Genomic DNA, 18359 nt, shown 5'->3' with positions numbered 1-18359 from the left:
ATTCCTCACTCCACCTCAGATATAATAAATCAGAAGCTTATGGGTGGGGCCCAGAAATCTGTTTTAATGAGCCCTTCAGGTGATTCTGATGTATGTTCAACTTTGATAAACACTTCATTTGAGCATTCAAGTATCATGGGCCAACAATTCAGGAATATATTTGCAGTCCAATTAAGTGTTCCAATGACCTGCTAGTTTAGCACATTACCAGAAAAAAAAAAAAAAAAAAAATTTCTATACTGTTTATGAAACATCCCCTAAAGCATTAGTTTGAGGAATCCAAGTTCTTTGCATTTTAAATATTATTTGAGTTTTATTTTATTTCATTTTGGGAAATTTGGTTTAATAACTATGAGCTCCTGCTAAGTCACTTCAGTTGTGTCTCTGACTCTGTGCGACCCGATAGACGGTAGCCCACCAGGCTCCGCTGTCCCAGGGATTCTCCAGGCAAGAACACTGGAGTGGGACGCCGTTTCCTTCTCCAATGCATGAAAGTGAGAAGTGAAAGTGAAGTACTCAGTTGTGTCAGACTCTTAGCGACCCCATGGACTGTAGCCTACCAGGCTCCTCTGTCCATGGGATTTTCCGGGCAAGAGTACTGGAGCTTCTGAAGAGTAGTAAATACAGTAATTTGAGAAAATACAGCTTTTAGCTAGATAAACCAATCATCATCTAACTTTGAATCTGCCTTTTACATAAGAATTTAGTTTAGACAGAAAGCCTTAGAGCCTTGTAGTTATATCTATAGAATTAACTATTTTCCTGAACAGGACATACTTAAACACCCTTTAAACAATTTGGCAATTTTATCTAACAATCTAGAACTGTTTTACTTTTGTAGCATTATGGCAAGAAAATCATGTACCTACTGTTAAGTCAGCTTCACACTTCATAAATAAAATAGTCATATTAATAATTTCAGTGTAGGAGGGAGTGTGTTCTTTGTATATTACAATCAGCAAATGTGGCATTCATTTTGGTCACTGAATTTTTGTTTTTGTTTTTCCTTACAGCTTCCTTACCAGTGTCTCTTACTCTCTTCCAATCGTGCTCATGGTTGCCTGGGTTGTATTTATAGCTGCATTTGTAAAAAAGCTTGTTTATGAGAAAGACCTCCGGCTTCATGAGGTATGTTGAGAATCTCTAATTACAAATAAGTTCTACTTGGATATATAATTAATGACTATGATTTTCATAATACCTGAGCAAACTCAGAAAGCCTGACCTATATCTGGTGAATTATATGGAAAAATATTTTATGAATCATTAAGACAGCTGGTACGGCACTATTTTGTCTTCTCAAAAAATTGCATAGAACTTGTCTTATAAGTTTATCTGAAAACCAAAATCTGAATAAAATCTGAATACAGTTTACAATTCTGACAGTAATTTTTGCCCAAGAAGTTACCTGTAAGACTTAGGCATTAACAGAAGAAGTTTAAATGCTAATAATAAAAATAACTACTAACGCAGGAAAACTGTTGGCATAGTAATTAAGTCCAATGAAGATATATAGACATAAATACAGATATAGATATAGGTATAGATATAGACATGGACATGGACAAAGATATATGTCTTTTTTCAGCTCCCAAAAAGCAAATTTTCATTCTAGTATACTTGCTGCTGCTGCTGCTAAGTCGCGTCAGTTGTGTCCGACTCTGTGCAACCCCATAGATGGCAGCCCAGCAGGCTCCCCCGTCCCTGGGATTTTCCAGGCAAGAACACTGGAGTGGGTTGCCATTTCCTTCTCCAATGCATGAAAGTGAGAAGTGAAAGTGAAGTCACTCAGTCGTGTCCGACTCAGCGACCCCATGGACTGCAGCCCACCAGGCTCCTCCGTCCATGGGATTCTCCAGGCAAGAGTACTGGAGTGGGGTGCCATTGGTTTCCTTCAGTTTTCTCTCACTGAATTGTGATTTATAGAGACTAAGAATTTCATGTTATGCTACTGATTATGTTAATAATATGACAACGAAAGACATGACTTGGGATGTAAACCATGATCTCTTCTGGAGCATGTTCTTCATCATTATCCCCAAATCCAAAATATCTTACTTCTTTTTAGGATTTATGAAACAGCACTGTGTGAATTTTGGATTGTATTGCAATAGAATTATTTTATCTGCTAATCCTATAATAAACCCATTCTTACATTCATGAAGTGAAGTGAAAAGATAGGGGAAATGTTTCAAAACCAGGGCACAATAATTATTGCAAGGCCTGCCTGACAATCTGAAATAATGAGATTAGAGTAACCTGTTAGCCCTTGTACTTTTCAGATTTACATTGCCAGGGCTTTTAGGCAATTGATTATTTCTCCTTACAAAGTACAAAACACTGCTTCATGTTTTTGTTAGCTCGACATCAGATTTACAGGGTTGTCCTAGAGTTTGAGCCTATACTTCCTCAGTTCAGTTCAGTTCAGTTGCTCAGTCGTGTCCAACTCTTTGCGACCCCATGGACTGCAGCATGTCAGGCCTCCTTGTCCATCACCAACTCCTAGAGTTCACTCAAACTCATATACATTGAGTTGGTGATGCGATCCAACCATCTCATCCTCTGTCGTCACCTTCTCCTCTCTCTAATCTTTCACAACATCAGGGTCTTTTCAAATGAGTCAGCTCTTTGCATCAGGTGGCCAAAGTATTGGAATTTCAGCTTCAGCATCAGTCCTTCCAATGAAAATTCAGGGCTGATCTCCTTTTGGTTGGACTGGTTGGATCTCCTTGCAGTCCAAGGGACTCTCAAGAGTCTTCTCCAACATCTCAATTCAAAAGCATCAATTCTTTGGCACTCAGCTTTCTTTATAGTCCAACTCTCACATCCATACATGACTACTGGAAAAACCATAATGTTGCCTAGATGGACTTCTGTTGGCAAAGTAATGTCTCTGCTTTTTAATATGCTATCTTGGTTGGTCATAACTTTCCTTCCAAGGAGTAAGCGTCTTTTTATTGCATGGCTGCAATCACCATCTACAGTGATTTTAGAGCCCCCCAAAATAAAGTCTGCCACTGCTTCCACTGTTTCTCCATCTATTTTCCATGAAGGGATGAGACTGGATGACATGATTTTGGTTTTCTAAATGTTGAACTTTAAGCCAACTTTTTTACTTTCCTCTTTCACTTTCATCAAAAGGCTCTTTAGTTCTTCTTCACTTTCTGCCATAAAGGTGGTGTCATCTGCATATCTCAGGTTACTGATATCTCTCCCAGCTATCTTGATTTCAGCTTGTGCTTCCTCCAGCCCAGCATTTCTCATGATGTACTCTGCATATAAGTCAAATAAGCACGGTGACAATATACAGCATTGACATACTCCTTTTCCTATTTGGAACCAGTCTGTTGTTCCATGTCCAGTTCTAACTGTTGCTTCCTGACCTGCATACAAATTTCTCAAGAGGCAGGTCAGGTGGTCTGGTATTCCCATCTCTTTCACAATTTTCCACAGTTTATTGTGGTCCACACAGTCAAAGGCTTTGGCATAGTCAATAATGCAGAAATGGATGTTTTTCTGGAACTCTCTTGCTTTTTCCATGATCCAGCAGATGTTGGCAATTTGATCTCTGGTTCCTCTGCCTTTTCTAAAACCAGCTTGAACATCTGGAAGTTCACGATTCATGTATTGTTGAAGCCTGGCTTGGAGAATTTTGAGCATTACTTTATGAGTATGTGAGATGAGTGCGACTGTGCAGTAGTTTGAGCATTCTTTGGCATTGCCTTTCTTCGAGATTGGAATGAAAACTGACATTTTCCAGTCTGTTGGCCACTATTGAGTTTTCTAAATTTTCTGGCATATTGAGCACAGCACTTTCACAGCATCATCTTTCAGGGTTTCAAGTAGTTCAACTGGAATTCCATCACCTCCACTAGCTTTGTTCGTGGTGATGCTTCCTAAGGTAACCTTCAGCTGTGTTTTTATATTTCAGTTATAATTTAGTAAAAGTCTCATCAACTTGTTTGAGCTGTGTTGTTTTCAGGACTGTGTACAATGTTTTCTTAACCCCAGTTTAGAAGCTCAAATTCACATCCTGAACCATAACTTTGGTTGCAAGCTTGTACCTTATATTTTTCTGTCTGATTCCTAGTACTCCGAAGTGAATCTTTACAAATTAAAGGAAACCTCTGAAGTGTAAAACTGTGATAGACTCTGAGTTCTTTTCTACAGCAAAATAAATATCTACCTTAAAATGTTAGAAATGCAGTATGTATGTACATGTGTATATACATGTGTTATGTATCTGTCTATTCTATATGTGTGTGTGTATAATACATGCATATTGTGTTATTTTGGCTTGAAAATAGAACTCTCTGAATGTATCTATGGATGTCACTGAAAAATATCAAAGCACAATAAAGAGTTTTTCTCAATAGAAGATATGAAAGGCATTTTTAATGGTGAACTAGTTTCTGTTTGGTAGCTCTGTGTCTTCATTTTGCAGGCATCCACTTTCAAAATTTAACCAGCTAGTCTTGGGAGTCAAAGGTACATAGTGGAAGATTATTGAACTTGGAATCAGACATCAGAATTTGAGTCTTTCAGTTCATATTCATTTGTGCCCAATACCTAAACTCTTTGAGTCATGTCATCTAGACTTTATTCAGCATTATATTTCCAGAATGTACTTTCTCACTGCCAGAACAGAAGAGGCATTCAATTATTCATTTTTTATCAATTCTAAGATAATGATTTTTTGTTCATATTTTAAAGCTTCTGAAATTGAGATATATTTGATAGGGTGTCATAATTCATTTGGCAGCAATTTTTCTTTCTTGGTGGCAGTTAAAGTAATGACACATCTTAAAATTAGCAGTGTCCTAAATTTAAAGGAATATTATCTATTTGTGAGATGAATTAACGGAAGCAAAATATTCCTAATATACCTGCTCACCTCCTTCCACCACTGACAGTTCTAAACTAGCCTCCTCCTTTTTCGAGATGAAAAAGCTGAGCCCAGAAAGTGAGAGATGACTTGCTAAAGACTATAGATTAGTGAATGGTGGATCTGGACTGGCTTTTTTTTAACCCCAACAGTGTGTCTGTGTGTGTGTGTGTTTATCTCTGTGTTATATTTAGTTAGAGTAATTTTTGGTTAATGATAATTACAAGGCATGCCATTTCTTGAACTTTGCCATGCTAAACTTTTTTTTTTAATAAGAGCTTGTTTATTTTATTCTATTTATTTTTTACTGAAAATTGATGTATTACATTATGTAAATTTAAGGTGTACAAATTGCTGATTTGATCCATTTATGTTTTGCAGTAATATTTAACACCCTAGAATTATGTTATATCTCTATTCACATCATGTAGTTATCTGTTCTTTTATGTGGTGAGGACAATCAAGATATGTTAACAGGTCATTAGCACTTCTGACTAGTCCTTTTCCATATTGTAGCTACCTTCCCTCTCCCAATTTTATTTTAGTAGCATAGACTACTTAGGACTTTTGAAGATAATGGTGGACAGTCTCTTAGATTACCAGCAACAAGATCTTAATACTATCATTTTAATTTTCACTAAGATCTAAAGCTGCCCCTTCTTTACTTCCTTCTCATTCCAATTGAATAAAAAAGTAGAAAACAAAACAAAACATCTTTTTTCCTTCTGTAATTGTTCTCACATTTAGACAGAGAAATCAAGTCAGTTGCTAATTCAATGAAGGCATTCATCTTTGACCTCATTATGGTATGATTCTAGTAAATTCCTTTAACTTGTTAAAGGGACTTAGTACAAATACTAATGCCCAATAAGTTTACTGATAAAATTAATCATATAGTTAGAAAACTATTTCAAAATGCCCTTCAGTTGAGCTTTATTCTGCATTTCTTGCTTTTAAAAATTAAAATATAAAACTATACAAAGGCTGACTTTATATTACACAGAAGAGTTGTTTTTCACACTGTGTTCTTGGTTTTATGGTTATTTTCATCTATTTGGTCTAAAATAAGTCATTTATGGGGATTTCATTGTTTATATTAAGTTTGAGACAAAATTTTGGAGTTCTGTCTCTCAATTCAGACAGGTATCCTAAAATATCTATAGTCTGCAGAATGATTGCCAAATATTATGCAAAAGTCTGTAGTTCTGTGGTACTTCACTTGAGGCAATTTTGTCTCCTTTTTTTGAATACCAGTTTACTCCTTTTTATGTCTTATTGGTATATATCCTACTAGTAAGAATATGGAATATTCCAAGTAATGATCACAATATCCTTTATATCCTACTAAAAACAATAACATAAATATCTTAAGAGAATATAAAATTTGAAGTACAAAAATATTATTAACCAGTTTTTGACATTCTTGTTGAATGAAAACTTGCTGTCAAGTAAATATATGTATATTTATGATTTCTTTTCTTGACAGTATTTAATGTCAGTCCCTGTGCATAAGCTTCTTTTGAATGTGATGACTCATTTGTCTAAAATCTCACAGAATCTCTTTCTTCTCATTATTTCCTGCTGAGAACTGGAGCAGAGTTTGATCACTGTGCAGAGGGGTTTTCCTGAGCCACAGGTTATCAGATATTGATGAATTGCTCCAGCAGGTTTGGGAGACTTGAGACAAGTGGCTGTTTGATTACAAGCTGGCACTTGCATCTGTTACTCTGAGGAGACTCCAACGACACCCAAGACAGCACAGCCCGTCGTCCTCTGTGGGCCACCTTCCATTAGCAAGCTTGGTCTTGTTGATGATCACAAAGTTGGCAGCGAATCTGGATAATTTATGGATGACCTACATGCACTCATTGCTTTTTTCTTTATGTATAACAGCTGTTCTTCTCATGGCATAAAATCCTGAAGTTTAACTCTGAAGTTTGATGCTAGAGTGCTAAGTAGTAAACACTGTTTGAGGCATCCTATCTGTTCTGTTTTGATAAAAAGCAATGATCAGTCTCCAACTTTTACCAATTCTTGGGAATAGAAATCTGATCTTGAGCCTTGAAAACTTCCAAATTGCTATGATAAACACCTTCATGCCTGCTCTTTGGGTTTGCTAAATTATTTTTAACAAGGCTATGAATGGAGAATTTTCTAGATATATAAATGTTTTATACTGAAGCTATCTACAGTCAGGGAAGGAAAACACATTTATAAACATGAAGTCAGCTCTCTTTCATGTCCTTGATAGCATTCTGGATACTTCATATCCACTTTGTAAAATATAGTGATAATGCCTCCTCCTGACATACATTGCTGTTGGGTGGAGGATAAAATTTTTGTATAGGACAAATGAAATTAAGTGGTTACAATCAGCTTTCAGATAGTTACCTGGGTTCTATAACTTCCCATATAATTATATTCAAATAACATTAAAAACATTAAAAACATCAAAACACAAATAATGGGAAAGGCCAAAATACAAAAAAGAATTGGTATCTCTGAAATGAAGGCATCAAACATGACTCAGTAATTTTGCAAATTGGGTGGGATACAGGGAAATTGCTAAAATAAGATCTATGAGGTCTCTTTCACACCAAAATCTAACTTTCTTTTCAATGATAGATACATAGCAATTGGATAAAACCTTCCATAGTGAATCTTCACTCCATGCTGATTTTTTTTTTTTTTACTTTGACACACACATCTATTCCTATAGAAACATAGGTTGAATCTTTACTGTAAAGTGTGCAGGGTCTGGGAGGAAAGGAGTAGGAGGGAGAGAAGAGGGTGAGGAAAAGGGCAAAGTTAAGAGGAGAAGTCACGGGACTTCCTTAGTGATGATTAGCTTAAGGCCCACAGCTTAGACTAGTGGAGTCAGGTAGCTGTTTCCATGGTAACAACTGGAGCAACAGAGTTATCAAAACGTGATTGCAAAGGCAGAAAGTAAAAATCGTATTTTGCTTGTATAGTAAAAGATTTGGCACATTCCCTATTTTTTTTCCTAGACAAGTTAGATTTAAAGGGGAAGACATTGTACATCCTTGATTTTTCAAAAAAAAAAAAAAAATAGTGGATTACAAAGCTGTTAGTGGAACACTTATTTTGTTCTTTTTAAGATGGAATATTAGATTCATAAACTTACTATTAATCAAGAGTTGTTACAACTAGAAACCGTGTACAAACTCAAGTCACTGATTCAAAACACTCAAGGTCCTGGGGGCTTCAGATCATTCAGAATCCTTTTGAGTTAACGCAAAAACACCTCATGTTGGTCTGTCTTTCCACCTTGATGGAATGCCTTGATCACTAAGGATACCACTGAAATAATACATAATATCAGTTGAGAGAGAGGTGTAGATTATCTGAGATGCATGTGTTCATTTTGGGTGCATGGACTTTTATAATTTTTTTGGAAAACAAAGATAACAAACCTGACCTAGATTGTTAGTGATTTTAAGGATAGGGAAATTATGCCAAAAGGCAGAAAGTCTTCTTCAAAGTTTGCATAGTTTAACATCTTAGGAATCTGGTCTACTTTATTTCTTATAGGAATATGAATAATTATTGCATTTTTCATTAATGTTTAGTTGAAAATAATGGAGTTTTATTATCTCAATCCATACATTGAATTTTAAATAAATTATGAGTTTTCACCAACTTGAAATATTCTTACCTGCACACATATCAAATTCATGTTGTAAAATTCTGCAGGGGATAACAAATTTTTGTGTCTATTCTCAATTCGTTTAATCTGGAAACATCACTTAGATACCAGTTATAAAATGAGCTTGTCAAAAAATAAAACAAACCTCACCATCCAAATCATTCATTACATTGGGGCAGCCTGGGAGCTACAATCTAAGATGGACTGAAATAAATAGCCACGTTAATGTCATATAGTGAGCGTGGACAAATGCTATACCGAGAAACATCGTTAAAATGCCTAGTTTCACGTGTTTGAAGAGTCTCATGGACATTTTGGAATGGTACAGGAATAACTGTCATCTGAGAATATATTAGCTTAAGAAGAGACTAACACGTTTTCGTTTTTACAGTACATGAAGATGATGGGAGTGAACTCCTGCAGCCACTTTTTCGCCTGGCTCATAGAGAGTGTTGCATTTTTACTGATTACCATCGGCATCCTCATCATCATACTCAAGTTTGGCAATATTCTTCCTAAAACAAATGGGTTCATTTTGTTCCTGTATTTTTCGGACTACAGCTTCTCGGTTATTGCCATGAGCTATCTGATCAGTGCCTTCTTCAACAGCACCAACATTGCAGCTCTGATCGGAAGCCTCATTTATATCATTGCCTTTTTTCCATTTATTGTTCTGATTACAGTTGAAAATGAGTTGAGCTATGTAATAAAAGTATTCATGGTAAGTCAGCTGTCACAACTGAATGGCCAGGGTATGAAAGGAATGAACTTTTGTGCGTGTGTTTAGACTCTCTAAATGTACAAGTGCAGTAATTACAAAATGTGCATAACTGTCCTAATCATTGTCTACCATACAAGCATAAGACTATGAAAAGAAAACTTTTCCTCCACTGTTTATAAAATCATAATAGATGATGCTGTAAGAAAGAGCAGTCAAAATGTAATATATCATGTTTTGAAGATCATCAAGAATTCTGACTTATCTCTGGCCCAGTTCCATAAATATCTTAGAACCTCTATTACTGGCATTGTTCTCATATATGACTAATTCTTGTGGTTTTTATGACATGTAACCTACAGGCATGAATACAAATGTGCTGATAGCATAGAATCAATTTTGAATTCTTTTCTGCTTTTTCAATTCAAAGTACCAAATTAATTTAAGAACTTTAATGAAAGCATTAAGTTCACTGATATTGAAATTTGGAAAGCAGAAGTAAAGTTCACCATTGACTGAGGCTCATATTAGAACTTTGTTGTTTGTGGAAATAGGGATAAATAACTTTCATTTGACATTGGCTGCCTTGTATTTAAACAACATTTAAATTTTTATTTTTTGCAGTATAAGTACTCAATTGATATTTTAATATATTTTCATGCATAAAACTTCTATTACTTGAAGACAATCTATGAAGTAAAAACATCTTCTGGCCCCTAACCTTTCATTTGATGTTAATCTTAACATTGCATTACTCTATAATTACCAATTTTGTAAATTGCTGAACAACATTTAGTAAGTTTAGATATGTATTTTGGATTTTTGACAAATATTTTCCAAGTTATAATTTTCCTTCTTTTGTTTTCTGCGATTGCCTCCCCTTTTCCTCCAAAATTGTAGTGCGCTTGGTAAGAGACCTCTGTGCTTTTAAATATGATCGAGAGTTAGTGTCAGTTTTACCTATAGAAGGGCCCAAAGTTTGAAGTAGGTTAAGACCTCTCTGGGTGAAATGTATGAAACCTACAAGAACTATCATTCTGGTTGATTCTATTCACAGAGCCTGCTGTCTCCAACAGCTTTCAGTTATGCAGGTCAGTACATTGCACGCTACGAGGAGCAAGGCATCGGTAGGTTCACTTTCTTTTCAACTGGATTTTATCTTTCACACCTACAGAATGTATCACAGAAAAATAAATGTATGTGTTCACTTAGGTCTTCAGTGGGAAAATATGTACAGTTCCCCAGTTCAGGATGACACCACTTCATTTGGCTGGCTGTGCTGTCTAATCCTCGCTGACTCTTTCATTTATTTCCTTATTGCTTGGTATGTCCGGAACGTTTTCCCAGGTATGATCATTCTTCCTACACATACATGCTTTTCATGATTGTTATCATTATAAAATTGCTAATATATATTTTCTAATATTTTATTTTCCAAATATCATCTCCAAAAATACTTCCATCCCAAAACTAACCAAAATTTTCCAGCCTGAGATAATGCACTGTTGAATTTTTTCCTCTGATATTCCTTTAAAGGATAGAATGAATTAAAAGCATGGAGTCCAGTCTTTCCAAATGGGAGTATGAGATATTATAAAAGGCAAAAATCAAGTCTCCTAATTTTAAGGAAAATTTATCAAATTTAATGGAACAAGACTAGTGGGGTTCCCCTCCAAGGTCTCAAATGGTTAAAACTTCAACATGCTCATAAGTTTTCCCATTAAGTCTTATTTATATTTGCACATTTTTGATTCTATGAATGAATGAAAGATTGTTACTCTATTCCAGTTATATAAAATTTCTGTAAAAGAGAAAAATGTGGAGACAAAGCAGATCAGTGATTGCTTCTGACTTGGGTTGAAACCAGGGATAATTTGCAAAGCACATGAGATAACTTTTTGGAGTTATTGAAATCTGGGGATTGTTGTTCTGGTTGCAAAACTTTATTTACTAGAAATCATCACACTCTGCATTTACAATGATTAAATTTTATAGTGTATAACTGTACCACTGAAGCTGTTTATAAAGGAAAGAATTAAAAACTGGCTTTCTTTTTTACTTTACTTTGGAAACTGAGACAACTTTAGTTTTATATAGTATCAAAAAAATGAAAATATTTCCTAAATACTACATAGTAAATACTGTTATTTAACTTCTGATGCTTAATGTTAACAATCGATTTAAAACTACTTTTCCTAATACATTTTTGTTACAGGTACATATGGTATGGCAGCTCCATGGTATTTTCCATTCCTTCCTTCCTATTGGAAAGAACGATTGGGATGTGCAGAAGTGAATCATGAGAAAAGCAATGGGCTTATGTTTACTAATATCATGATGCAGAACACCAACCCATCTGCCAGTAAGACAAGTAGGTCAACAACATGCATTATTATGAGGGAAGTGATGTAAAATTTACATGACTAGTGATTTTAATTATGTTTTTCTAAATGGCAAAATTATCATCCTTTTAGTCATGGATGAATATGTCTACACATATGTGTTTGGACTCGTAGGGAGATTAAATCGTGGCCTTTTCTGGGCTCATTAACTCAGTTGGTTAGCATATGGTGCTAATTAGGCCAAGATTGCAGATCGCTTTGTGGTCCAGTTAGATTTACACAGAGAAAAATTTTGTTCCTTGGCCACAGTCTGCACCCCTCACTCCAGCCATCTGTCACTAGTCATAAGGAGTAACCAAGTAACAAGTATGGATAATTTAGCATAACCCATCACCAACAAAGAACAAACAATTTAAGGCTTGTGACTTACTGACATTGGGTGAGCAGTGTCAGTTTTATAAAGTAAGGATGAGCCATATAACTAGTTCTTTTGTGATGCATGAAGGAAATGTAGAGAGTAATTAATGAACTGATTCTATAACCACAGATCTGAGTAAGCATTGTCCACCAAGTATAGACATTTATTCTATACATAAGTATCACCCTGTTCAATTGGAAGACCAAGCCTTAAACTTGTATTTTGAATTTGTGAGATCTTTGATTTGAATAAAGGAGAATTCAGTATTATGATACTATATTCTGAAACTTCTTTTTCTGACAGAGACAGGTAATATAAACCTTAGAGTGTGGTTCCAACACTCTCATTCATTTTTAAAACAAGTGAGAAGGTAGAAGACTATAATAGACCATTTATATCTGGAATTATTTTTTTACTTTGAGGCTTGTGTCTGTAGTCTTTGGTTTTTAATTAAGGAAAAGTCTAAATCTAGCTGCATTTTCTTTCCTTGTGAGCTTACAACTCTTCTCTTGATTTCTCTCCAGGTCCTGAATACAAATTTTCCTCCAACATTGAGCCTGAACCTAAAGATCTCACAGTTGGGGTTGCTCTGCATGGGGTCACAAAGATCTATGGCTCAAAAATTGCTGTTGATAACCTCAATCTGAACTTCTATGAAGGTCATATTACTTCATTGCTGGGGCCCAATGGAGCCGGGAAGACTACCACCATGTATGTTACTTTTCAATACTTAGGTGTCATGGAAGCATATTACTTAATATTTCCCCAATTCTTTCATAAAAATAGAGTTGTTACAGCTCCCAGATGGATTAAGATACCTCAACTTGCTTACTGTAGAAGCAAGTTTAAGCCTGTGAGCTTGAAGTCTGGATCAGACCCACCAGATAGGTTCATTTTGGTCTACCTAATATTGGCCCACTATTACTTCTCAAAATATTTTATTCCTGTGCCAGTTTTCAAATAAAAATAGGAGAGTTTTCAGATAAAAATAAACATTCCTGTCATCTCTTAAATATTAGAAAGTTTTGGAAACATTGGACCTACAGGCTTAGATAGAGACAATTGTTTTGGACTTATTAGTGACTGTTCTTAAAGCGGGTTTAATGACTGTTCTTCATCCCTGCTCCCCACCAACTTTACTGCCTCATACAGTCAGTCTGTTTCACTTATTTGCATTTTTACCCTGGCCTGTATACCAGTTTGGATTCACAAATCTTGGTATAAACACACTCAGCCCCATCTGCTCTATTAAATGGATCCTTTGCCTGGATTAATGAAAGAAAGGAAAAAGAAAAGAATCACTAGCTATCAGATATAGATCAAAAGTTCACAAACAGTACATGGGCTGTTCTTCCTCTCTTTTCACTTAACTAGCATTTTCCTGTGTCCTGATGGAGAAAAGATTTGAATGGTTTTAAAAGTGACATTGTTTTGAAATTGTTTCTGTGACTTACCTCCAGTGCTCCACTAGGCTTTGCTTGGAGTGAGCTCTAAGATGCTGCTGGCATTCTTGTCTTATTTGGGGAAAAATATCCATTGTCAGATATGCTGTTTACTGTCATCATGAGTAAGCTCAGTGAGTGCCAAAACATATTTTTCAGTAATTAAAAGGGGACAAAAGAGAGTTATGAAAGGAGCAAACATGAAGCTGCTCTCATTTATACGACCTGTTTCAATGCAGAGTTGGCTTTCTAGTGAGAATGTACTGTGTTTGTGCTAAATCTCTTCAGTGGTGTCCGACTTTGTGATCCTATGGATTGTAGCCCACCAAGCTCTTCTATCCACGAGGATTCTCCAGGCAAAAATGCTGGAGTGGGTTGCCATACTGAGAGTATAGTGCTTAAAATTAAGATTTCTAATAAGCAATAAGAGGACAATAAAGAAAAGGAATGGAGAAGGATTTTGAAGAGGCTATAATTTTAGCTGAAAAAGTCCCCATTGTAGTTTTCTGAGTATAAGGAATGTATAAAGAAATATGTTATTTGATTTTAATGCATTTTTATGGGAAGAATCACACATTGTATTGATTCCCTATTTAATCCACAATGGTCCTTTAAGATCTGTTATGTGTAAGACACTAGTTAGATGGTAAGAGTGGTACAAAAAAAAAAAATGTCCTTTCCTTGACTTCATGGGGCTTACATTTTAGTGGAGAAGATGGATATTAAATAACTGCCCAGTTTACTGACCATCTGAAGTATGATGAGGAGTTCTGTAGGTGAGAATATTCAAGTGACAGGGTAGAGTGGGGGACTGAAGATGACCAAAGTTCACGTGAGAAATAGAAATTTGAGGCTTAATGGCCTATGGGAACTACCTGATGCCAGGGATGTGTGGGAGCTTGCTGAAGAAGGGAGTGCATTTGCAATTAGAAAGCCCAACCCTTTCTGTCATTATTGCCACCACGACCACCATCATCATCACATGTGCTTCTGTAACACTAAAGTATTGGGAGCTTAAAAGCAATTTTAATTTTTACTCCCAATTAATCCGATTTTACTTCATAGCTTGACCTGCCCTGGGAAGACACACCGTAACATTTTTTGCTAACAACTGAGATATATTTAGTCCAAAAACCTAGATCAAAGTTTTGGTTCACACCTAACTTATGGTTTCTTCATTTCCAGCTCCATGTTGACTGGACTGTTTGGGGCCTCGGCAGGTACCATCTTTGTTTACGGAAAAGATATCAGAACAGATCTGCACGTTGTGCGGAAGAACATGGGTGTCTGCATGCAGCATGATGTCTTGTTCAGTTACCTCACCACCAAGGAGCACCTTCTCCTCTACGGCTCCATTAAAGTTCCTCACTGGACTAAAAAGCAGCTGCATGAAGAAGTGAAAAGGTCAGATATGACAGGAATGAGAACATGTGCTGGTTAACTTCTCTCAGAAAGAAGTCAAGTTACAATAATAACACCAGTAGGAAACAGTTTCTCAGGAAACAATTGTTTTCAGTTTTTCTACTTTTCTGCTATTGTGTACATTTAAGGGCCTATGGGTTTTGTATAAGGGCCTATGAGAATTGTATACATTCTCCTCAGCAGCCAGTTATTACCCTGGAAATAGCTGCCTTCGTTTCTGGTCTTGTATTGCCCCCATTCCTCTGCTTCCAATCTCCATGGCCACCATACAAGTCTTAACTGGACCCCTGGCTTCTACATTCCCTTGTACAGTCTATTCTTCAAAGAACAGTCAGGGTGACCTTTTTAAACTACAGATTAGACCATGTCACTCCTCTGTCAAAGCCCTCTAATGGTTTCTCACCACATTCAGAGTGAAACTCAGGAATGTCCTTATCGAGGCCTGTGAGACTCTTCCTGACCTGCCCTCAATCTCGGTTTTGCTTTTATTTCCTTCTGCTTCTTCCCCATTCACTCTGCTCCAGGCATGCTCGCCCAGGTGCACGCTCAGTTATGCTGGGCCTGCTCCTGCCTCCGGGCTGCCCATGTTCCCACTACATAGAGCAGCGTTTTCCAGACAGCCCTTAGACTTACTCCACCCCTCTGGTCCTGCTCAAACATCACCTTCTCTGAGGGAGCCACCATGTGTAAAACAGATGCCTAAAATAGCACACGCCAGGCACTCATCTCATATACCCGGTGTTATTTGTTTTTTTATTACACTTATAAAATAGAAAATTATAATCTTCTTGGGAATATGTTTATCAACTGAATTTCCCCTGCATTACTCCTGATACACAACTATACTATATCATCATCTCCTCATGGGTTAGGAACATTATCTGCTCAATGCTGTTCCACAGCACCTAAAACACAGTCTGGCAGAAAACAGGCAGGGACTCTCTATATAAATACTTGTCAAATGAATGAATAAAATAATGAACCATATAGTCCTTATGGTGTTTTCTTAGTATTAATTTTATACCTCCAACTAGATGATAAACAACAGAAAACTATGTCGTGAATCCTCAATAGTTTACCTTGCTGAGCACATAATAGTTGTTTAATGAATACCTCTTATTTAGGGTGCTTTTTGTATTTTTCCAAAATTCAAATACTCTGTAAAACATAACCACTGCCCATCATTTCTGAAGGACTTTAAAAGATACTGGACTATATAGCCATCGTCATAAGAGAGTTGGAACACTGTCAGGAGGAATGAAGAGGAAGTTATCCATATCAATAGCTCTCATCGGAGGATCAAGGGTGGTAATTCTGGATGAACCATCCACTGGCGTTGACCCATGTTCTCGGCGAAGTATATGGGATGTTATATCCAAGAACAAAACTGGTATGAGTACTTTCTTATAACTTCTCCAGCCAGCAGTTATAGTTTTGCCCTCTGGGATGCAAGCACACAAGTTGAAGTCTTTTCTGTTTATAATCTCTGTTAAACATCTAAGGTGTGCTCTTCCTTTTCCCAGGTCTTGTCTTCTCCTAGCTAAATTTCTGGATCAATTAGTGTATAATTATGTAGAGCCCACTGTGAACTGAGCACTTAACTGACCTTTGTGAGAGTGTGCAAATCCAACAGAAGTTCCAAATTCTGCCTAGAGGAGCTTAGAATCTAATTAGAGATACCAAACATACACAAACGAAAATAAACTGAAAACAGACTAAATAAGTGCTAGCAGGATGTGAGGCAAAGGAGCAATCAGAGTGGAGTGGATTAATCAGAGAGAAATTTTCAAAAAGTCTTTAAAATTATGGCTTTTTCATAGTGAAGAAAAGGAGGGAGGGGGAGAGAGAGAGAGAGACAGAGAGAGAGAATGGAAGTGAAGCCAAGGGAACAGAATAAGGGATTAACAGAAGTCGGACATGACTGAAGTGACTTAGCAGCAGCAGCTCCCACTACAGAGTATGGACAGTTAGCCTTAGAGCATATTTGCTGTCAACTTACAAGAACACCCCCCGCAACCTGCCTCAGGTATTTAGGAACACCCCTTCTGAATTTCTCTTCGATCATTTTGGAAGCCCCTCTGATCAGTGTTTCAGTTAGCTCATAAAATGTGACTCTCCATAAATCACAGGATTTACTTATTTTAACTCAGTATATCTTGGCAACTGTAGCTTCATTTTTCATTTTGGGTTGTTCTCTGTGTTTTCAAGCCAGAACAATCATTCTGTCGACACACCACTTGGATGAGGCTGAAGTGCTGAGTGACCGCATTGCCTTCCTGGAGCAAGGAGGGCTGCGCTGCTGCGGGTCACCGTTTTATCTCAAGGAGGCATTTGGAGATGGGTATCACCTCACACTCACCAAGAAAAAGGTTTGTAGGAGAGAAACTATACCTCATTGTAGGGTCATAAATTCAGTTTGGTATGAAACAGAAGTAGAATCTGTCCAACTTCATACATTGCTAAAATTCACTATTAATATGTTAGATTCATGTTTCTCAAACTCGAGCAAATTTCAGAACCACTGAAGGTCTTGGTTAAATCCAGACTTCTGGCTCCACCTTCGAGTGTCTCTGATTCAGTAGATCTGGGAATGGGTTCTAGAATTTACTACACTTCTACCAAGGTCCACATTACCCATATGACACTGATGCTGCTGGTCTGGGATTGCACATTGAGAAGTAACGTACTAGATAAAAGAAAGTCTATACTTAAGGCTACTGATGAATGATCAGCCTGTTAGTTCCCCTACATTTCAGCCTGTAAGGCTAAAAATTAGATTTTCTGCTCTATAAAAAGCCAATGAAGGAATATGCAGTCACATATTCACTTTCTGATCAGTGTTCCTTGACTGGTAATGTGGAGACTGATTCAGCCAGACCAGTGATGCTTTCACATCTTCAAAGAACAAAAATGCTTAGTTTCTAAGGCTCCCTTACTATCTCAAATAGTGCTATTTATCTATGTTGTGCAAGATGTATATGCTATGACTACTCTCATTTATTTTATATCTTATCATCCTAATGCGACTCCCAAAATAGAAAAAGTAGTTCATTGTCACATTCCTTAATTCAATTAAAATTTTATTTATTAGTTATATATGATATCTTAATATGTGCCCAAGACATTGTCTTAGGCACTGGGGATACAGCAGTGAACTGATGATGCTAAGATCTCTGCTCTTATGGAGTTTATGTTCTGATGGGAGTGTGGGGAATTCTCGTGGTAAAATTGATAAGTATATAATTTAGAATATTAGCAAGTGATAACTGCTATGGGTAGAACAAAGCAGAGGAAAGGGCATAGGGAACGCTAGGAAGTGCCATTTTAAGTAGACAGCATCTCTGAGAAGGTGACAGATGACCCAGGAGTTAAGGCCAAGAAGAGAGTGAGCCCTGTCACTATCTGGGGCAAAGGAACAATTGCAAAGACCCTAAGGAGGGAGCGCTCCTGAGCCTGAAGCATTGA

The 18359-nt window shown here is 36.8% G+C and overlaps 1 protein-coding gene across 1 annotated transcript in view; it reads left to right on the top strand.

The window, feature by feature from the left end:
* The window catches only part of ABCA12 (ATP binding cassette subfamily A member 12), a 167208-nt gene that overhangs the window by 101818 nt on the left and 47031 nt on the right, over window positions 1-18359 (top strand). The window contains 9 exon segments of the mRNA XM_027554070.1: window positions 1014-1128; window positions 8944-9273; window positions 10328-10397; window positions 10483-10617; window positions 11486-11641; window positions 12555-12741; window positions 14658-14876; window positions 16088-16284; window positions 17103-17263. Coding sequence (XP_027409871.1) covers window positions 1014-1128; window positions 8944-9273; window positions 10328-10397; window positions 10483-10617; window positions 11486-11641; window positions 12555-12741; window positions 14658-14876; window positions 16088-16284; window positions 17103-17263 — 1570 coding nt within the window.

The sequence above is a fragment of the Bos indicus x Bos taurus genome, chromosome 2 (assembly GCF_003369695.1).
Source record: "Bos indicus x Bos taurus breed Angus x Brahman F1 hybrid chromosome 2, Bos_hybrid_MaternalHap_v2.0, whole genome shotgun sequence".
Classification (NCBI taxonomy): Eukaryota; Metazoa; Chordata; class Mammalia; order Artiodactyla; family Bovidae; genus Bos; species Bos indicus x Bos taurus.
Note: the sequence above shows the minus strand (reverse complement) of the source record. Positions and strands in the feature narration are given on the sequence as shown.